Source organism: Hylobates moloch, unplaced genomic scaffold (genome assembly GCF_009828535.3).
Source record: "Hylobates moloch isolate HMO894 unplaced genomic scaffold, HMol_V3 SCAFFOLD_26, whole genome shotgun sequence".
Classification (NCBI taxonomy): Eukaryota; Metazoa; Chordata; class Mammalia; order Primates; family Hylobatidae; genus Hylobates; species Hylobates moloch.
In genome coordinates, this window is record NW_026652301.1 from 3,347,010 (window position 1) to 3,370,271 (window position 23,262).

The following is a 23,262-nucleotide window of genomic DNA, read 5'->3' on the forward strand; positions in this document are numbered from 1 at the left end:
TTGAGTTGTGTTACTAAGTGACTTCCAGGCCAAACTTCGTTAGAAATATACTTTATTGGCCTTTGGTGCTAATGGGTCTCTACTATTTTTTCAGTGTGTTGACTTCCTGCCCCAAATTCTAGAGCTTTTAACTTTGTCCTTTATTTTCCAGAAAGTGAAAGACTTCACTTTACTTCACTTCTTTATTTTTAAATATTTTACTTCTCCTGGCTGCTGACTTTGTGCCTTGAGTAGAAAACCAGGAGAGATAACAGCCTTGCCCTGACTGGGAACACTTTGTATGTCTCCCATCCGAGTTCTCTAGTTGACCTTAGAGAGAATTAGTGCCTTGGAGAGAAGAATGACAAAGATATAGTCAGTGAGGGTAAAGGACAGAAGCTGTGTCGTTACTCCAAAACTGGACCTTGGTCACTAATGTTTCAGAAACATGAAGGAAAACCAAGCATTAAGCACAAGGTTAGGATTAGGGTGTGTGTGTGTGCTGAAGAGACTAAGGAGAAAGGATGGGAGTAAGGAAAGGGACAGTAATGTCAGAAGAGGACAGAGGTGCTTGTAGTTAAGTACAACTTTATCAACCTGATATAGTAAGAGATTATCTAGCAGTTTTATGGGATTTCTGTTCCCATGTACACTCTTCCCTAATGCGTAACATTCCAGCTTAACTTTGCATCTGTTTACTGCTGTAGCTAAATAATGAGTTTGCCTGAGGCTACCAGTTTACCCGTCTTGAGAATGTTCATACTGTGTTAACAACTTACACAGGAATAGATTGGTATCCACATTTCCTTTTGTTACTTTTTTGCTTTTTTGCAAGCAGCCTTGCCTATATGTAACCCATTCCCTTTTTCCTGTTTTAATCTTATCTCTTTTTAACAATGTGAATATTTGCTTTCTATAGCAGTAACCACATTGAATAGTCTTCTCAGAAGCTGGCAGATTTGAACCCAAGTTTATTTACATATTTAAGATAGAAGAAACATGAAAAAGAGCAGTAGAATGTATGTAGTGCTCATTAAGGCAGTATAAAACATTCATTTCAACTGCCAAACCAGCAGATAAACCATCCTTTTATGTTTTTCTCCATATTCTGTAACACGCATTAGAGTGTTATGTATTTGGAGACAAGGGAGTGTATTTTTTCATCTTTGTATATCCAGTTCCTCATATGGTTCTTTGTTAACTGTCAAATGAAATATTGTATATATTTATGGTAGTATACAACATGATGTTTTAATATATGTAGATATTATGGAAGGATTGAATCAAGCTAATTAACATATCCATCACTTCACATACTTAACCAATTTTTGTGATAAGAACATTTAAAATCTGCCTTCTTAGCAGTTTTCAAGTATAGTTGGCCCCCCACATTTGCAGATTCTGCATCAGCAGATTCAGTTAACCACGGATAAAAAATACTCAAGAAAAACCCAGCAACAATAAAAAATCACAATACAACATATTTAAAAAAAAATTTTTAAGACACTATAATAATTTACATAAGATTTATATTGTATTAAGTATTATAAGTAATACAGAGATGATTTTAAAGCATACAGAAGGATGTGTGTAGGCTATATGTAAATACTATCATTTTATGTAAGGCACTTAGCATCTGCAGATCTTGATATCCAATGGGGATCCTAGAACTCCCCATGGATACCGAGGGACAACAGTATACAATACATTATTATGTACTGTAGTCACCATGCTGTATAATAGATCTTTAGATCTGTTCCTTCTAACTAAAACTTTGTACCATTTAACCCACTCCCTTCCCCCACAAACTCCAGCCTCTGGTAACCACCATTCTGCTTTCTGCTTCTGTGAGTTAAATGTGTTTAGATGTCACATATAAGTGAGATCATGCAGTATCTGTCTTTTCTGTGCCTGGCTTATTTCAGGTTAGCATAGCGTCTTTCAGATACATAGATGTTATCTCACCTGACAGGATTGATTTACTGTCAGGTAAAAACATAGTCCATGGTGTACATATAACCTGTTTTAAAATTTATTCATCAGTGGATGGACACTTAAATTGATTCCATGTCTTGGCTACTGTGAATAATGCTGAAATTAACTTGAGATTGCAGATACCTCTTCCACATGCTGATTTAATTTCCCCTGGATATATACCCAGAAATAGAACTGCTGGATTGTGTGGTAGTTCTATTTTTAATGTATTGAGAAACCTCTTTACTGTTTTCCAAAATGGCTCTACTAATTTGTATTCCCACCAATAGTGTACAAGGGTTTCCTTTTCCTCCACCTTCTCACCAATACTTATCTCTTGTCTTTTTTATAATAGTCATTCTAACAGGAATGAGGTGGTGTATCTCAGTGTGGTTTTAATTTGTATTTCCCTGATGATTAGGGTCGTTGAGCACCTTTTCCTATACCTGTTACCTATTTGTATGTCTTCTTTTGAGTAATATCTTTTCAGGTCCTTTGCCCACTTTTTACTCAGGTTGTTTTCTTGCTGTTGAGTTGTTTGAGTTCTGGTATATTTTGGATAATAACTCCTTATCACATGTGTGGTATGCAGATATTTTCTCCTTTGCTGTAGATTGTCTTTGTTGATTATTTCCTTTGCTGTGCAGAAGCTTGTTACTTTAATGCAATCCTATTTATCTTTTTGCTTTTCTTGCCCATATTTTTTGGGTCATATCCAAAAAGTCTTTACCAAGATCATTGTCAAGTACTTTGTAGTTTTGGGTCTTATATTTAAGTCTTTAATCCATTTTGAGATGATTTTTGTATATGCGGTGAGATAAGGGTCCAGTTTTATTCTTTTGCATGTGGATAACTAGTTCTTTCAGCACAGTTTATTGAAGAGACTGTTTTTTCCCCATTGTGTGATCTTCTTATCTTTGTTAAAGATTGGTTGACTGTGTATGTGTGGGTTTATTTCTGGGCTTTCTCTCCTGTTCCATTGGTCTGTATGTCTGTTTTTATTTCAGTAGCATACTACTTTTATTACTGTAGTTTTATAATGTGTTTTAGAATCAGGGAGTGTGATATCTCTAGCTTCTTGCTCAAGATTGCTTTGGTTATCCAAGGTCTTTTGTGGTTCCATATGAGTTTTAGAATTGTTTTTTCTATTTTTCTTTGTCTGTTTTATGTTGCCATAACAGAATATTTGAGACTGGGTAATTTATAAATAAAAGGAGTTATGGCCAGATGCAGTGACTCAAGCCTATAATTTCAGTGCCTTGGGAGGCCAAGGCAGGAGGATCACTCGAGGCCCGGAGTTCAAGACCAGCCTGGGCAACATAATAAGACTCTCTCTTTACCAAAAAAAAAATTAAAAGTAGCCAGGTGTGGTGGTGCACACCTGTAGTCCCAGCTACTCGGGAGACTAAGGTGAGAGGATCACTTGTGCCCAGGAGTTCAGGGCTGCAGTGAGCTGTAATTACACCACTGCACTCCAACCAGGGCAACAGCACAAGACCCTGTCTCAAAAAGAAAAAGAAAAGAGGATTATTTAATTCCTTTTTCTTTAGGCAGGGAAGTTCAAGGAGATGGCCCTTCTGGTGAGGGCTTCCTTGTTGCATGATAACATGGCGGAGGTCATAGGGGTAGTAGACAGGTACAAAGAGAGAGCAACAAAAAGGAGGAAGACGTTATAACAGCCTGCCCTCACAGGAGCCAATTCATCTTGCACAAGAGAGAATTTACTCACTACCAAGAGAATGGCACCAAGTCATTCATGAAGGATCACCCCCATGACTCAAAACACCTGCTACTAGGACCCACCTCCCAAAACCTCCATGCTGGGTATCAAATTTCAGCATGAGTATTGCTGAGGACAAACTCAAATCATAGCACTATTTCTGTGAAAAATGTCATCAGAATTTTAATAGGGATTGCATTGAATCTATAGATTGTGTTAGTTAATATTTATGTAACTATTCAGTTCATGAACATATGTCTTTCCATTTGTGTTCTCTTTAATTTTTTTATTAATGTTTCATAGTTTTCAGTGTACAGATCTCTCACCTTGATTAAATTTACTCCTAAGCATTTTTTATGACATTATAAAATATGTTTTCTTGATGTCCTTTTTGGATAATTGATTGTTAGGTATAGAAATGCTATTGATTTTTGCATTTCGTTTGTATCCTGAAACTTCACTAAATTCATTTCTTTTAACAGATTTTTGGTGGAATCTTTAGGATTTTGTATATATAAGATCATGTCATCTGCAAACACTTTAACTTCCTCCTTTGCAATTTGAATGCCTTTTATTTCTTTTCCTTGCCTAATTGCTCTAGCTAAGACTTCCAATACTATGTTGAATAGCAGTGGCAAGAGTGGGCATTTGTGTTTTGCTGATCTTAAAGGAAAAGCTTTCAGCTTTTCACCATTGAGTATGATGCTAGCTGCTAGGCTTGTCATTTATGGCCTTTACTGTGTTGAGGTACATTCCTTCTATACCTAAGTTGTTGAGAGTTTATTAAAGTATGTTGAATTTTATCAGATATTTTTTCTGCATATATTGAGATGATCATTTTTTTTCCTTTATTCTGTGGTGTATCACATTTATTGGTTTGCATACGTTAAACCATCCTTGCATGCCAGAGATAAATCCCTGTTGATCATGGTGAGTGATCCCTTTTAATGTGTTGTGGAATTTGGCTTCCTAGTATTTTGTTGAGGATTTTTGCATGTTTTCATCAGAGACACTGGCCTGTAATTTTCTTTTCTTATAGTGTTCTTGTCTGACTTTGATATCAGAGTACTTCTGGTCTTGTAAAATGAATTAAGAATATTTTCTCTTCAGTTTTTTACAAAAGTTCAAGAAAGATTGGTATTAGTTCTTCTTTAAATGATTGTTTAACTTTACCAGTGAAACCACTAGTTCCTATTTTCTTTGACGGGAGACTTTTTATTACTGACTCAATCTCCTTACTACATACTGATCTGTTCAGATTTTCTGTTTCTTTGTGATTCAGTCTTGGTAGATTGTATGTTTCTGGGAATTTATCCATTTCTTCTAGATTTTCTGATTTCTTGGTGTATAGTTGTTCTTAAGTCTCTTATGATTCTCTGTATTTCTGTGGCATCAGTTTTAATGTCTCTTCTTTCATTTATAATTTTTTTAATTTCACTCTTATTTTTTCTTAGTCTACCTAAAGGGTTGTCCATTGTGTTCATGTTTTCAAATAACTAAGAATTTCATTAGTCTTTTCTGTATTTTTTTTTTCTGATCTCTATTTCATTTATTCCTGCTCTGATTTTTATTATATCCTTCCTTCTGCTGACTTTTGGCTTACTTTGCTCTTCTTTTTCCAGTTCCTTGTGGTGCAACATTAGTTGTTTATTTGGAACATTTCTCTTTTTTTATGTAGTTGTTTATTTCTATAAGCTTCATTATTAGAACTGCTTTTGCTGAATTCTCATACCTTTTGTTATGTTGTATTTCCATTTTCATTTGTCTCAAGAGATTTTTAATTTTTCCTTTTAATTGCTTCATTGACCCAATAAATGTTCAAGAGCATGTTATTTAATTTCTATATTTTTGTTAATTTTCCAAAATTCCTCCTATTATGGGTTTCTAGTTTCATTCCATTGTCAGAGAAGATACTTGATGTAATTTCAGTCTTGATTTTGTTTTCAGACTTGTTTTGTAGCCTAACATATTCTGCTAGGAAAGTAGGAAGTAACTAGACTGGGACGGAATGGTTCAGAACTGTAGCGTTTGGAAGGGATCATTGAGCGCTACCACTGAACTGGCCAGTCTTTGATAAAAGCAAATGCTCTGTTCTTTTCCTACATAGAGTTGGCACTACAGTACTAGAAATGTTGATTATAAAAAATTTATTCTACTTTTTTTTTGAACTTTTAGTAAGAAACAAATTAATCGGTGGAAGGATTCATAGTTTTCCTGGTATTTCACTTGAAATCGTTTTAAAAGTAAGACCTTGCAAGGAACATGGATGTTTTTGTCTAAATTCTGAAATGATCACCTTTACACTAATTTCCTATTTTCTCTTCGCTCCTGTTTGAGATAATTATTAGACTGAAATAGGTTCTTTGTAGTACATTTCTAATCTTGCAAGTATACTTGAAAGTCTACATATCCAGAGAAAATAAGTGTAGAATCATGATTTTAGCATGAGGATTTTAAAACTTTTTCCATTATTCTATCTTGCTGGCTTAAAATTAGTACAGCTTTCTTTCTTGTTTTGTTTACATTTTTACCTTTGAATGTTTCTTCATGTAAATGTGTGTTGAGAGGATTGAGGGAGAGGGTTTATGCTGCTGTGGAAATATTTTTCCTTCTTTTTGGTTAAATCTGCCCCCCCTTGTGATATAATCTAGGTCATTATAGTGCTCATATTTAATATCTCAGAAAGATAATAAGTTCTTGAGTGTTTACTCCTTACCAGATGTTAGGCTAAATACTTTGTATACATTTCCTCATTTAATCATCACAGCCACCTTTGGAAAGAGATATTATTATCATTCAGCCCTATTTGACAGATGAGGAAACAAAGGATTAGAAACTATAACTAGTGAGTTGTAGAACTGTGAGTTGAACTTAAATTTGTCTCATTCAAAATCCCATAACCTTAATTTCTCTGTCATACCATCTCCGACAGCACTCCAGAATGAAAACTTTCTCATTGAGGGCTACAGAAATACTTGCACTATTTTCCTCATTTTCTTATTTCTCCATTTTAAAAATCATTTTTTCACTTTCATCCTCATCTGATAGAAATGGTTATGGAAGATGCAAAAAGAAAAAAACACACAGTTTTAAGTGTCTAGCTTTGTATGAATCTGCCTCATTCTAAGTGAGCATCATTTGTACCTCTGTCGTTGTTTTTGGTAATACCCTTGCAAGAAAACATTCTCCATTGGTTGGATCCTTCACTGTTTGCTTACATTGGGAGTTTTGATTCATAGTATTCTTAACATTTCTAATGACATAATATCTGAAGAAAGAGAGAATAAATGAAGAGTGTTTTAAAATATCATTTCTGCTAATCTAATGTAACAAAATTTTGTAACTATAAAACCTGACTACTTAACTGAAAGATCTTATGTTCAGGGTCATAGCACTTAATGACTTTCTGGCATGCTTTTACATTCAAATGTCTGGGTGTAAATTTAATGACTTCTACATTTCAAGGCTAAAGAAAATTTCAGCAAACACAAAATGAAAAAGAGTAAACACATATGCACCTGATAATTTGTTTTGATGCATTTATAGTTTTGATAAAAAGTACTTTATATTGCTTTTCTTTTCTGTTCTTAACTAGATTTTATTTAGTAGTAATGTGTATTTTTTGTGTGTGTTCAAAGGGCAGCCATTCTACAAAAGTGGAAGCTGTGGTCAGAACTCTGATGAAAATACAGCTTAGAGATCCAGGGGCCAAAGCACTCGTTTTCTCAACGGTATAATCAACATTTTCATCTTCAATATTAACTTGAACTGATTTTCCCTTTCTAATCAGTTACAGCTGAGAACTAATTTTTAATGTTTACTCTTAGATTTTTTTTCCCAAATCCATATGATAGAATTATTTTTAGAGAAATGTGATGATGCTTCACAAGGCAATTTGTATAGCTACATTTCATGATTTTTTATTAGTTTCATTTAAGGATTTTCTTAGTTTAATATTTTTAAAATTGGAATTTCTGACCTTGAAAGTCTCATTTCACAAGAATCTGGGTTAAAAAAAGAAAATCTACTGAATAAAGTGTTGAGTAAAACCCCTAGTTTTCATTTTAGAAAACTAAGTAACTATATTCTGGTATGCACTCCATTATGTATTTTCTACTGTTTGTTTATCTTAATTCCATTTTCAAAACTAGCATTTGATGCAAAAAAAAAAAAAAAAAAACAAAAAACAAAAAACAAAATCACTGTTTCAGACAGAGCTAAATAATATTGATGGTACTACATTTGAGGGTTTTGGTTTTGGTTTTATTTGCTTAACTCCAGTGTAAAAGTCGTTTTGATTTATTTCCTTTTCAGATACCCTTAGATAAAGGCTACATATAAATATTGGTTTTCTTATTGTTTATGTGTTCTAGTGGCAAGATGTATTAGATATTATTTCAAAAGCTCTCACTGACAACAACATGGAATTTGCACAAATCAGTCGTGTTAAGACATTTCAGGTATGTTAAGATTTTACTCCTGGTTTTTGTAGTAGTTACAGTTGCAAATTTAAACTGCTGTTAACTAGCCTACTTACATTTATTGTCTCGTGCCATATAAGCCACATAAACAGGGTCTGAGTTCTTGATTAATTATAAAGTGAACATCTAAAAGCAGAGACTCTGGGTATTTTCAGTATATAACAAGACCATTGGTTTTTTAAAGATCTCCCAACTTGAGGTTCTTTTTTTTTTTAGTACAGGAAAAGATTGCCTATGATACACCTTTTGAATGGACAGGGGCCTCGCACCCCAAGGATTAGGTTCTAAAGTCACTGTCAGGCAGAACTGCATGTGGTCACAATTATCCTTACATCATTCTCAGCACAGTGACAGGCGTATGACCTCGGGCACACACAGAGACCAAATGAAAATTTAGCAGATTCATGTCTCTTATCTCACACTCACTCTAGCACATTCTTTCTCTTTCTCTCCTTTTCTTCTAACCTCATGTAGTTTAATTTGCATGCATCACATGCATCTGTCTTGTGATTCCTCTGGATATTATGAAGAACAAGGGAGCTTATATGATACTTTTCTTCATAATTAAAATCAAGCGACAAGTTTACATTTTCTAAAGTTGGTAATTTTGCATTTAAGTTTCTTAGCTATTACCTTTCACAATAGTAATAGATAGCATTAGACATCTTTAAATTGAGCTATTACATACTGCTCTTATTTTAACTGATCCAGCTAAAATTAAAATGTACCTTTCTTTTTTAGGAGAACCTTTCAGCATTTAAACGTGATCCCCAAATCAATATTTTGCTGCTGCCCCTGCACACAGGTTCTAATGGATTAACTATCATTGAAGCAACTCATGTTCTCTTGGTGGAGCCCATATTGAACCCTGCCCATGAGCTTCAGGCCATAGGGAGGGTGCACCGAATTGGACAGACAAAGTAAGGACTAAAATTAGAATCAGTCACATTTGCTTCAGTTTTCTGAGAAACCAAATCAGTATTTAAACTCTTCATTTATGTTCATCATAGCCTACTTGTTTTTAATTATTTCCTTAGATACTACATTTTTTAGTTATTTAATTATTTTATAACTTATTTATAACTTTTTAATTATTTAATTAAAAGGCATGAGATTTCCAACCCTCCCTTGTCTCCAAGAAGCAAACCCCCAAATTGTCCCCAATTTTTTTCTTCCCTCCCACAAAAACCTTATCACTTTCTCCAAAAAAAAGCTTGTTAGAAATACTTACGACAGCTACAAAGTTGAAGGCATCCATCATGCCTTTGAGGAGAATGGAGTTTTGATTGTCTAAAGTAGTCCCATGTTTAAAAGAAGACATACCTTGTACATGACTGAAAATAAATGGCTCCTTTTAAAATTCTTAACCTTAGGAAAAGACACCCCCTAGGTCAGCTCCAAGAGATCATTAGATTCAGTTTAAGGCCCAAAGCAAACCTAATAGTGAATATTATTATATGGCATGTATTACCCTTATTCATATATGAGAATAGACAGTTTGATAAGGCCTGCTAACTGTATTACCTTCTGGATGTTAGAAGTCTTTGATGTTTAAAAAAGAAGAAAAACACACATCCATAATAAGCACTTATTAAATCAATAATTATTGAGCACCTACTGTATGTCAGGCATTATTCTAAATACTGAAGATTCAAATTGAATGATACATAATTTATTTCCCCAAGGAGGTCACTGTGTAGTACAGGAAGCATGACTTAAAGTGTTGGGGTAGAATGTGCAAAAGTATAATAATAAAAGGACTGTGTTAACGAAAGAAGGTAATGATCACTTGGGCCCTACAGAGCCAGGAAAGACTTTATGATGTTGAGTCTTGAAGGAATAATTATTTCAAAGTTGGCTGGAAAAGGGTATTCACACAGCCAAAGAGAGTTATATATGCAAAAATACAATGGTGGGAAATGACATGACATTTCTAGGGACTGTAAGGAGTTTGGAATTGTTGCAGTATAAAGTATGAGAAAGAGATCATTGGCAGGAGATGAAGTCTTCTCTGTCATACTCAGAAATGGAGACTGCCCCATAAGAAGTAGCGGGGAGAGAAAATAAAGGGCTTACTTGTAAACAGGAAAGAGACATGTTTATTAAACCTCTTAACAAATAGGGCAAAGTAACTAATAAATGCGGGCTTGTTCTAACATACCACCAAGTGGCATTTAAAATGCAGTCATGTCTTACTTGTTTTTTGTTGGTTTTCTTCTGTGTTTTTAAATATTGATTTTTTGTCCTACCAATGTTCTTTTAAAGCATAGGCTGGACTAGTCTCATATTTAAAACCACAAGTCCAAAAGGCCATTCAGCATTACCCAACAATCTTACTGTGCCTCCCAAGTCAGTATGTTTTTTTCTGCTTTCTGAGGAGTCTGTCTTAAGTCTGTCTTCCTACTCCCCATGGCGATCTTGCCTCATACAGGGGAAACATATACAATCAGATTAGAAGTACCTCATCTTTCCATCATCAACTTGAACAGTCTGCCTGCATCAGTACTCACATACTTCTTGGTAGATTTTTATTGAGTATCTTCTGTGTGCCAGGCCCTGTTCTAGGAACATGAGATGTCCTCATGGAGTGCAATTCTAGCTGTAACGGGGTTGGTAGACAGAAAGGTGGTAAACAATAAACATAAGTACAATCTAGACTATGTTAGGAACTGGAAAAGTAGAGCAGGGTGAGGAAGTAAGAGTGCAGTGTTTGGGCAGGAAGGCTTGCAAGGTCTTATTGAGAAGGTCTAAGCAAAGACTTGAAAGAAATGGGAAAATGGGAAAGTTAGTCATGCAGCTATCTTGTGAAAGAATGTTCAAGTAAACAGAGCTTTCGGTGCGAAGGCCCCAAGTCAGGAGTATAGTATGTTAGAAGAATAGCAAGGAGCTACAGTTGCTAAAAGGGAGAGAAGCAGGAGTTGAAGTGAGTTGGCTCAGTGGGGAGAGGGATTACATTGGGCCCAGGAAGCCACTGTGAGGACGGTGCTTTTGCCCTGTGTGAAATCGGGAGCCATTGGAAGGCTTTGAACAGAGGCTTGGCATATCTCACTAAAGTATTAAAAGAATCATTCTGAGTGCTGTGATGGGGTGGGAGTGAAGGGGAGCAAGGGAGAGTAGAAGCAGGGAGAGTCTTGGAAGCTATTGCAATCATCCTGGTGAGAGCTGAAGGTGACCTGACCATGGCAGTAGCAGTGCACATGGTGAGGAGTGGTCAGGTTCTGGATATATTTTGAAGATAAAACTGATAGTACTTTTGGACAGACTAGACATGGGGTGTGAGAGGGTCAAGGATAACACCATGGGTTTTGGCTTGGACAACTAGAAGGATGAAGTAACCTTCAGCTGAGCTGGAGAAGTCTACAGGGTAGAGCAGATTTGGTAAGAGAAGAACAGACATCCTAATGGAGATTTCTATTCTGTAACTAGATGTACAAGTCCATTAAGTCACGAGACTGAATGAGATTACCTAGGGGTGAGTTTAGATAGAGATAGAGTTTAGATAGAGGACCATGGACTGAACTCCAGGGCACCAAAGTTCAACTGTTCAGCAAAGGTAACAGATAAAGATCAAGCAGTGAGTTAGGAAGAAACCAGAAGACAGGGGTGTCCTAGGAACCAAGTAAAAAATGTACCTCAAAGAAGAGGTTATGGTCACCTGTTTCAAGTGCTATGAAAAATGTCAAGGAAGATAAGGATTGAGAATTGATCATTAGATTTAGCAACATGGAGATCAAAACCAGTTTAAGTGGTAGAGGTGACAGGCTGACTTTAGTTGTGGAGAAAATGGGATTTTGTGTATTTCTTATTTAACAAATATTTGTATAACAAAGAGAGGTTAGGTAACTTGCCCATGGTCAGACAACTAGTAGAAGCGGTGGCAGATTTCAAGCACAGCCATTCTGCCTTCACAGTACAAGCTTTAACCACAGTGCACTGCTGCTTCTGTGTGGCTGGTAAGGCTAGTATTTTGAGGAGTTTCGTTGCAGAGAAAAGGAAGAGAATGAGATCGAGAGAGGTTTTTGTTTTCCCTTTCAAATGGGAGAATTAGTAAGAGAATGATTCATTAGAGACAACAAAAACTAGTGAAGGAGGAGAACAGGGAGAATGCTGGACAATGCCCTTGAGTAGGCAAGAGGATATGGGATTGAACACTGAAGTGGAGGAAGGGGTTGGTAGTAGGCAGGAGCATGGATATGTCATCCAGTAATAAGCAGGAAAGTACCTCATGTGCCTTCCCTTTTATTACAGCAGAAGTGTCCCTTTTCTTTCAAAAGCCATCCATTCATTTTTCCTGGACTCCATTCCTTCTCATTTTTCAAGGACAGGTGTACATTTCCCTTGTACAGGTTGAGCATCCCTTAACTGAAATGCTTCAAGTGTTTTGCCTTTAGGATTTTTTCAGATTTTAGAATATTTGCATATACATAGTGAGATATCTTAGGAATGAAACCCCAGTCTAAACATGAAATTTATTTATGTTTCATATACAACTTCTACTGATAGCCTGAAGGTGATTTTATATAATATTTTAAATAATTTTGTGCACAAAACCAAGTTTTTAATGTGTTTTGACTGTGACTCATCACGTGAAGTCAGGTGTTGAATTCTCCACTTGTCACATTGGCACTCAAAAAGTTTTGGATTTTGGGTTTTTGGATTAGGGATACTCAATCTGTCATATATTACCCCATAAATATGTCTTAATATTATCCATCTTTAGAAAGAAAAAAACACTCTGATACATCCTACCTCCATCTCTACTTTTTTATCCCCCATTCTCTGTCAACCTGTCTGGTTGATTTTTCTCCCCACCATATCACTGAAGTGAGGCTTATAACATTTTTAGTGACCTACTTCTTGCCAGTGGTCTGAGGGTTCTTTGTCTACACCCCTTCAGTGAATTTTTCCAGTCTTAGGGCTTTAGATAGCTTTTACAGGTTGATGACTCTCAGGTATATATCCCCCAGCCCAGACATGCCCATATAGTTCCTGTCCCAGGTGCATATATCCAGTTCTAGCTCTGCACACATATCTCTGCACTCACCTTGGATACCTAATAGGTATCTGATAGGTTTCACATGGACAAAACAAAACTGTGTTGCTTCTGCGCTCTCACTCCCACCCTGAGCTTTCCCCATCTTATAATGTGGCACTGTCATCTGTTCCTGCCCAGATCAGAAATCTAGGACTCTTCTGTATTTTTCTTTTCACGTCGCACATGCCAGTCATCTTTTGAGTTTTGTTAGCTCTACCTCCAAAAGATATTCCAAATCTACTTGACTGCTATCTCCACTGACACAACCATAGTGCATCCACTTTTACTTACCCAGATGACTACAGAACTTCTTAACTGGCTTCTCTGATGCTCTTCTTGCTGAACAAGAAGTACATCCTCCACACGGTTGCCAAAGAGATTTCTAAAGTACAGTCAGGTATACATCAAATCATGCATACAAACCCACCAAGGGCTTCCCATTATAACCACGATAAAATTCAAATGCTTGGTCACATCCTGGAAGGCCCTGTGTGACCTGGCCCCTGCACACCTCTCCACCCTTATTTTCACCTCTCTCCCTCGCTTACAGGATGCTTCTGCCATGCTAGCCTTCTTTTGGCCTCTTGAACATGTTAGGCATGTTCCAGGCATATTCCCTTCCCGGGGACTGTGCATGTATGTGCTGTTTCTTCTGTTTGGATGTTCTTCCTACTACTCCTTTGCCTACTGGCCTCATTCCCATCACTGTTGTTTCAGTTTGCATGTCAGCCTCCTCCTGGCATTATATTTACCTGAAACTGTCTTACTCCTTTATGTGTTTATTGACTGTCTCTCATTAGAATGTCAGCTCATGGAGATTAAATAGTTCATTTTATTCGCTGCTGAACCCCTCCCAGCACCTGCCACAAGTGGGCACCAACTGACTGATGAATATAGCATATAAAATGTGAAGTCGGTTTGTACTGATTTGTTTTACTATGTTTTTAAGCTTTAAATTCTTCTGTACCTTTTAGACCTACTATTGTACACAGATTCTTAATTAAAGCAACAATAGAAGAAAGAATGCAGGCGATGCTGAAAACTGCTGAGAGGAGGTAGGTAATAATTTACCACAAGTAGAAGGTGGAAGGTTTTCCTGTTAAAAGTTTGTATCTTTGGAACTTCTTCACTTAGATGATGACGAAAAATATAACACAAATACGTTTTTAAAAGCAAAGTCTGACGTTTTTCCTCTTCACTGTTTCCCAGTCAGTGCTCCAGACTTTGTATATTTGAATTAATTTATTAATTGTAACATGTAAACATAAACTATCCTACATTTCTTTGCCACATTGGATCACTTTCTAAACAAAATATATCTTTATGCCTGACATAAGCCTTAGTCTCATATGTATAAACTAAAGTCGTATTGCTACTTTCTGCATCACACTTGTTAGTCATGTGCAGATAGAAATATCTGGACTTTAAAATTTGACTGGTTGGCTGGGCACAGTGGCTCACACTTTAAAATTTGACTGGTTGGCTGGGCACAGTGGCTCACACCTGTAAACCGTGCACTTTGGGAGTCCGAGGCAGGTGGATAACCTGAGGTTGGGAGTTCGAAACCAGCCTGGCCAACATGGTGAAACTCCGTCTCTACTAAAAACACAAAAATTAGCCAGGCATAGTGACACGCACCATGGTCTTAGCTACTCAGGAGGCTGAGGCAGGAGAATCACTTGAACCCTGGAGGTGGAGGTTGCAGTGAGCCAAAATTGTGCCACTGCACTCCAGCCTGGGCAACAGAACGAGTCTGTGTCTCAAAAAAAAAACTTCTTAAGGTTAATTGTGGTGTCAATCCAAAGACAGAACAAAAGCAGAGAGACTAAACCAGTCTTAATTTTAAAAGCTTGACTCTGGAATCATAGAACTTTCTAATATTTATGCTATAATTTATTTAAATCTTTTTGAAAACAAATCTTTCTACATCTTTAGGAGGTAGGTAGGATTGGAAGGTACCCAAGGAAGAGATTATTGCCTTAGAAGGGATTGTCACATAGCAAAGAAGCAATTTGAAACTAGAAATTTTCTTCCATTGATGGTTTCTGGGAAGGAAAGAGGCTTCCACAAGAGTCTTTTTACCTAAAACATGAAGGCTTTTTAAAGTTCTTGTTTTCCTTGTGTATCAGACTTCAGTGATTTTTATTTAGGTTGTTTTAATAAAATAGCAGTTATGAGTTGTTTGAAATTCTCTTGAAACAAATTAACTTCAGGCGGTAAGAAGGTAATTTGTAAGGTGAGAGCCTTAGTAGCAGTAGTCAAGGGTTTTATTCTTTGTTCTATTAATTGCACAGAGAAAAAACACTTTGACAAACCCTAAAAGTAATATATAGAAATCTTCACTTCGACAAGGTATGGCAATGATCTTATCACTTGCTTTCCTCTGGGAGTTTCTTATAGCCCAATTACAAAAACTTAAGAAACAATATGTGTCTAGTTCGTATTACTACAAATATAATTGCTGATGGCTTGGGGTTTCTTACTGACTGTGCTCGTTTGGAAAACCTTGCAGTCACACGAACTCATCAGCAAAGCATTCAGAGGCCTCCGTCTTGACTGTGGCTGACCTGGCAGACCTATTTACCAAAGAAACTGAAGAGCTTGAATGAACTACACTTGATTCATTCCATGGACTTTAGTGTATTAATAAACTTTCGTAGCTGTAGAGCAAAGTTACAAGTTTTAAAAACCCAGTAGATAACAGTCAACACTGTTCCTAGTTGAATGAATTTGTTTCTTGTTCTGGTTGTACAGTGGCCTAGTACTTATTGAGTCCTTTTCAATATACTGTTTCCAAAAGATCTATAAAGATTTTTAATTTTACACTCCTAATAAAACATTTATTTTTTTGTCCCAAATAGTATCTATATCTGACGATGCAAGGGAATTAAGAGAGGTAATGTGTACTTTTCTTATGATAAGATCAGTCACAAAAAGAGTTGGAATAAGAAAGTAAGCTAGTCTAGTTTTATATGACCTGGTATATTCAACAAACATAGATCTCAGTTTTGGAAGGGCCTTCAGTATCTTTAGCACATGATTCACCAATATCTTGTTAGTAATATTTTAAGTAGATGGTGAATTATATTAACCCATTTTTTGAGTAGGCTTATACCATAACTTTACACCTAGTAATTTTGCAGTAATACAACTCCTTACAAAAAGTTAATGTTAGACAGTTATTTCTTTCTTCTGCATCTTGCTACTGAAAACAAAAACAATGAAAATATTCATATTTCTATTATGTGTAAAAAGTGGTGTTAGTGTAAACAGTTAACTCCAAATAGATTTTTTTAATGTATTAATGATTACCTTAAAATTATCTGCTTTCCCTACTCTTAATTTTTCTTATTGTTAAAGTTTTTATATGTTATAAGATTGATGTATCTGTAAATATTGCAGTTTTTATGATTTTGTTTTATTATAACATGGAAATATGGCAGGGTTTTTTTTTTTTAATCATTATTATACTGATGTCTTGGATTCTTTTTCTTTCCCATGTTCTTGTGTAACTAGACTTTTTAGCCAGTGATACCTGAATTCATGGTAGAGTTGTTATTTCACTCCAGTTGTTCCTCCCTTAAGCATGAGTCTTTGACCTTTTGAACAAGAGAATGCCATGTTCACATAAGCAAATCGTTGCAAGTGATAATAACCAAGTGTTTCTTCTTCTGTGAGGAATTAATGGACTTTGAAATTGCTGAATAAGGAGTAGCTTGTTATATCCTAGCCATTTGATGTAATACAAATGTTCTTGTTTGGCTTCCTTTTCTTTGAGCCTTCAGAGTTTTAAAGGACCCTCTTTGACCCTCAGGACTTACTAGCTCCCAGTTAGCTGCCTGGAAAACTCATAGAACCATTCCCTGGATCCCATTTGTCCGAGAGGCTTTGGTGCTCAGTTAAGGTGCATTTTCTTACTCTAGGTTTATAGAGTGATGTAATTCAACTGAAGAAAACACACACATGCTTTTGGTGCTTATTCTTCAGTTAAAAGGAGGTATCCATTGATTCTTTTATATGAAATTAAATCAAACTGTTAATTTTATAGCTCTTTACATATTAAAAAGAGCTTTCTTGTACATTTACGTGTTTAATTTGCCCAACAATCTTGTGAAGTTGATATAATTAATATCTTTCCTGTTTTAAAGGTAGAGAACTGAAGTTCAGATATATTGAAACTTTCTTAGGACATGTAGCAAGTAAACAGTGGAGCCCAGGTCCCCTGACTCCATATCTTACATTCTTTTACTAATAACATGTCATGCTGAGATTCAGAAGGCCCATGCTTATAATTTAAAAATGAGACTATTTCAGTATTTCTTTGTGTTTGTTTTCTACTATTCCTTTCTGAGCTATGTTTTAGAGAAAACAATTTGATATGCTTCAATTTTGTAAAATCAAATTACATATATATAAAAAAACCTATCTGTATTAGACAAAAACTGTTTTTATTTATTTCCGTAAGATATCAATTAAATAAATATTTTAGTGGAAATGAAAATTGTGGAATTCTTTGATTTCTGAGCCTTAGAACATGTGGGGTTTTTTGGTTTTTTCTTTCAACAAAAGATATCAAAATGGCTAATACTACAGAATCCCATATTTTATATACATTTGTTACATCTTAAAAACAATTGTGACAGTTTCCAATTGTTCAAAACAAATACAAATCTGATCCTCACATTTTCTTAGGTGCAAACAAAGGATTTTTTTAAGTTTTCTTCCTCTATTATTTTATAGCCTCTGAAATATTACTGTTTAGAAGTAGTTGTTCTTAAATGGGTGCTATGCTAATAAACCAATGAGACAAAATGAGATAGCCGCAATTGTTAGAATAGCCCCAGTCATTAAACTTAAATGTTGAATTATCATGTTAAGATTTTTAGTTTGTTGTTCATGTGATATGAAAGATAACAATTCCTAAAACTGAATGCATGGCTTACTCAGCTCAGGTCACATACAAAGAGAAATGTTGACGCTGCAATAAACATAGTAGAGCTATCTGGGTTTGAAGCAAAAAGGGTATGAAGTTAGGTATATGCACTTTACGTTGTATGTATCTTTTTAGTTCTAGTAAACTCATCTGGAATCATGTTACTAATACTTTACAAATAATGATCAAACCAACTACTTACTTAAATATTTAGGAACTGAATTTAACAATGCAAGATTAATCACCAACGTTTTAGGTGGATAAAGTAAGAAATCATGTCTTTTTAATCTCCTGCTCTCATTTAATAGCTCTTCCAATGTGCTTAAGTTATTTATATTTATTAAACGACAAGATAACCTTTCAAAAATGCAGAGATCACCAAGCTGAATAACCTCAGGCTTAAGTTGAATAAAAGGTGTCTTTCAATTTTTCTAGAATTTAGCTAAACAAAATCCCACAATGTGCCATTTCGTAATTTTTAACTGGCATACAAATGCAAAAATGGAATGTAAAACAAAAAATGAATGTAAACCAATTACATGAATTAAAAACCAATGGAAAAACAAAAAATGCATTACAACAGTATAGTACAAGCAATGCGTTTTAAGCCTGTCTACTCTGATAAAGGACATCTAGTCAGTAAGACTTCTTCAAAGTGAGATCAGTTAACAGTTTTATAAAATTTTCTGTTTACAAGAATCTCTGTGTACCTCTGTTACACTGTGAAGCCCACATGAATGCTTATCACATGGAAGGGTCGAATATGAACCACTTGCAAGCCTTCCCTTAGAGGAAGGCTATGTAAGTAATTGATAACCCCAAAGGGAGTTCAAGCCTTATGCTAGGTATGTGGTGTTGCCTCTGAGTTACAAAACAGATAGTATCACATACAAAAAATAGCACGAGGACTTGGCAGAGGCCAAAGTTGCCATCTCCAGCCTTCCCCTGCCTTCAGACAGCCTTTCAGGGGCATGTATAGCTCATCTTTGAAGAGTAAAGGTCCCCACACCATCCTTGTATCTTCATCATTTAATGTCAGTGACTCAATACTGATTTTTGGGGACTGACTTTGTTATCTTGAAACTAAATTTTTATAGCAGCTTATGCTTCTTTTCCTGCAAAATAGAAATTAAAAAAAAAGCCTCCATTATCTGTATAATGATCTTTGTACAGATGACTACTATTATTAAAATCAATAACTTTTTCTCTGCTTACCAAAAAATCGCCTTTTTTAAATGGTCTGCCTTTCCAAACCCTATTGTTATCTTTGTCTCTCCAGTAAACCTGCTCTTAATGCTCCACACCCCCATAGATAGCCTATTAGAGGAGCGATTTGTCCAAGGACACATTTTCGACCTATGGGATCTTCCCAGACCTGTGATTTGTATATGCGCACAGTTCTGATTACTGACCCTTCCAGTGTTCTAATGAGCAAAACATTTGTGCTCAAATTTCCTTAGAAATCGTTTCTGCACATTTTATTATTTATTTAGGATATACTTACTGAAATTACCTGTGGTCATTTTCTGCCAAGACTATTTAATCAACATTTACTGCATCATGTCCCTAATTCTTTACCCAGAACCGTCAGGCACCTCATCCCTCTTCTGATCTCTTGCCTTCCCATAATCAAACAACTGCTATCTCCAGTTATTTTTCCAGAGCCTTTGTAAAAATTTCCATTGACTGAGAGCATCATTGCCTGTTGATAATGTTGAGTGTATTTTTCCTTTGTCACAGAATTATGTCTTCTTTGGTAAATGCAAATCTGTGTTTTAAACAGGAATGCATTTTAGTTTCTGATCTTTATCAGAATGTTTATAAGTGATTCCGCTATTAAACTGTGAAAGCATCAGTGTGGAATGCTGTATTTACCTAAAACTTCCCCAGTGCTTTTCACTTCTCAAGTCCGTAATTATAATCATGTTAATGTTTATATTGTGAAACTGACCATTTTCTACCCTGCACTCAGATTTGCCTTCCCAGGTTTTCTGCCAGCATGATAGGGTGCAAATAAATACTTTACACCTCTGTAAGAGGCACTTCTGTCGTTTTAATAAGTTGTTGATGCTGACACAAGCAGTCATCTCATTTATGCAGTGATTTATTTTTAAGGGATTACTATTTACGCATACAGGAGAAGATTTAGCAAGTTTCCTTCTTAAAATGGCTTTGGCCTTTCAAGCAAGATAAAGATCTCTACTGAGTAAACCACCTTTTTTTTTTTTTTTTTTTTTTCTCTCTTTTGAGACACAGTCTCTGTTACCCAGGGTGAAGTGTAGTGGTGCCATGACAGCTCACTGCAGCCTCAACTTCTCAGGCTGAGGTGATCTCCCCACCTCAGCCTCCCAGGTAGCTGGTACTACAGACATGCACCACCACAGCTGGTTAATTTTTTGTAGAGACAGCGTTTCGCTATGTTGCCCAGGCTGGTCTCAAACTCCTGGGTTCAAGCGATCCACCTGCCTCGGCCTCCCAACGTGCTGGGATTACAGTAAACCACCTTTTAATTCTCTCTTTTTTTCCATTCGTTTCTTCCATTATTTCTTACTTCCTTTTTTTCAATCTTATTTCCTCCTTGGTTTTGAAACTGTATGTGTAGGTATTGGAAAAAGCAGTTTATCCACCATTACATAAAAAGGACGCTTATCAGACCAAGCATTCCTAACCGGAGTCAGTGGACTTATGGAGGGAATAAAGGTCCACAGGTGAGCTTCAAAGGGCAAACTCCCAAGATGTGTACCTTCCAGCAGCTTCCTAGAGACAGTTTCATATTGTTTGTCAGATTCTTAAAGGGATTCAAGGGCTAAAAGGACCCATTGCCATAGACCATCAGTTTCCAAGTGTGGTCCTTAGGGATCTCCAAGACCAAGGAGTCTGAAGGGCCTTAGGATTTTCTTCATATGTGTCAACAAAAACAACATACACAACACACTCTCTTGCCTGCCACCATGTGAGACATGCCTTTGCTCCTCCATCTTCCACCCTAATTGTGAGGCCTCCCCAGCCATGTGGAACTGTAAGTGAATTCAACCTCTTTTTCGTTATAAATTACCCAGTCTTGGGGATTTCTTCATAAGAGTATGAAAATGGACTAATACAAACAACAAAGAATTTAAATAATGAAATATATTCAATAGCCTGTTTTTATTTAAAAATTTTAAAAAACTATGTTTTAATAACAGCAAAAAGATTCTGTCCCATTAGTAAGTAAAAACACAATATTTTACATTGCTTTACTCCAACTATAATTTATGCATGCTTTAAAATAGAAATAGCTAATAACCTATTTACATTTTAAATAAATATGCACTGGATATATAGTTGCACAAACCTTTTATTGGTGAGATAATGTAATTAAATAAGTTGGAGATCACTGGAAGAGAAGTAATTGTTGCTCTTATGAATGTGAGAAGCTTTTATTCTAGTTATGTTTTCATCACTCAAAACTCTTTTAGGATGCCTGAAATTGCTTTCAAAGCCAATTAAGAAATTATACAATTTCTTCATAACCTCACATCATTTTGTTTTAACCAAAAAAGTATATTTTCTATTTTATACATTAACTTATTATATTTTCTAATGTATGTATTTTATATAGTTTCTAATTTATACTCATTACGTGCCAGGCTTGCTTTGAGACAAGATCTCACTGTGTTGCCCAGGTTGGAATGCAGTGGCATGATCATGACTCACTGCAGCTTCAGCCTCCCAGGGTCTGGTGATCTTCCCACCTCAGTCTCCCAGGTATCTGGAACTACAGGCACATGCCACCACACTAGGATGATTTTTGTAGTTTTCGTAGAGACAGGGTTTCTCCATGTTGCTCAGGCTAGTCTCAAACTCCTGGGCTCAAGTGATCCTCCTGCCTCAACCTCCCAAAGTGCTAAGATTACAGGCATGAGCCACTGCACTCAGCCTGCATTTTTAATCTTAAAATTTGCAGTTATGGGTCAAGAATTTTGCAGAGGAAATGTAGACATGTTAATGTTAAATAATGAATTTATTCCATGTTTCAATTTTTTCAGTCAAAAAGTAGATAAAGCACCTAACTTAGGCTTAATAATAATTTATTCTGTCATGAAGTTTCTAGAATGTTTGGAGATACACCTGCTAACATGAGGGAAAAAGTCAACAGTAAATGTTCTATTTTCAGAAACCTAAACATTGAGAAAATTAATACTGTCAACAAATGTTAGTACTTAGTCTTGTGTCTTCCAGTATTTTCATGTTTGTTTTCTCCCTCATTGGGCTAGAGAAGGCGTGAAGAATTTCATCATTATATCAAGATGGTGGAGGGAAGCTAGTCACATTTTCTTTTTTTTTTTTTTTTTTTGAGATAGAGTTTCACTCGTTACCCAGGCTGGAGTGCAATGGTGCGATCTTGGCTCACCGCAACCTCCGACTCCCAGGTTCCAGCGATTCTCCTGCCTCAGCCTCCTGAGTAGCTGGCATTACAGGCACCCACCACCATGCCCAGATAATGTTTGTATTTTTAGTAAACACGGGGTTTCACCATGTTGGCCAGGCTGGTCTCGAACTCCTGACCTCAGGAGGTCCACCTGCCTTGGCCTCCCAAAGTGCTGGTATTACAGTGATTCTCCTGCCTCAGCCTCCCGAGTAGCTGGCATTACAGGCATCCACCACCATGCCCAGATAACGTTTGTATTTTTAGTAAACACGGGGTTTCACCATGTTGGCCAGGCTGGTCTCGAACTCCTGACCTCAAGAGATCCACCTGCCTTGGCCTCCCAAAGTGCTGGGATTACAGGCATGAGCCACTGCACCCGGCCACTAGTCACCTTTTCTACTGAAAACGGAAGAGACGCCTATAGGATTGGTTTTGATTATCCATGAGAAAAGAGAGTTTTAGAATGCAGAATAAACTATCAAAGGAGATAGTGAAATCCTTTCTGAAAATTTTTAAGAAAAGGAAGGAATTTTTTTAAGTGCAGATAAACTTCAAGATTTTAAGTCCTATATTTAAATAACTATGGTATTTTCTGTTTTAGGTTTGTTTTTCTTTCTCCCAAAATATATGGTGTTAAGTTCCAGAATATCTTCAGCCAACGAAGAAATACAAGGAGGGATGGGGGATGTTATTTTCTTTTATTTTTTTAAAGTTAGTAAACAGAGAAAA

At 36.1% G+C, this 23,262-nt stretch overlaps 1 protein-coding gene across 6 annotated transcripts in view; it reads left to right on the forward strand.

The window, feature by feature from the left end:
- LOC116463123 (E3 ubiquitin-protein ligase SHPRH) overlaps positions 1-23,262 on the forward strand; it is an 85,711-nt gene extending 62,449 nt beyond the window's left edge. The window contains exons 26-31 of one of the 6 annotated variants that reach the window (XM_032146086.2): positions 7,312-7,404; positions 8,047-8,133; positions 8,896-9,074; positions 14,164-14,244; positions 20,725-20,830; positions 23,135-23,218. In XM_032146086.2, coding sequence (XP_032001977.1) covers positions 7,312-7,404; positions 8,047-8,133; positions 8,896-9,074; positions 14,164-14,244; positions 20,725-20,830; positions 23,135-23,170 — 582 coding nt within the window. In that variant the 3' untranslated portion in view covers positions 23,171-23,218. Of the gene's footprint in view, positions 1-7,311; positions 7,405-8,046; positions 8,134-8,895; positions 9,075-14,163; positions 14,245-15,701; positions 18,421-20,724; positions 22,003-23,134 lie in introns of those variants that run through there. The other 5 variants (XM_058434464.1, XM_058434465.1, XM_032146085.2 and 2 more) reach the window with 5 other exon arrangements.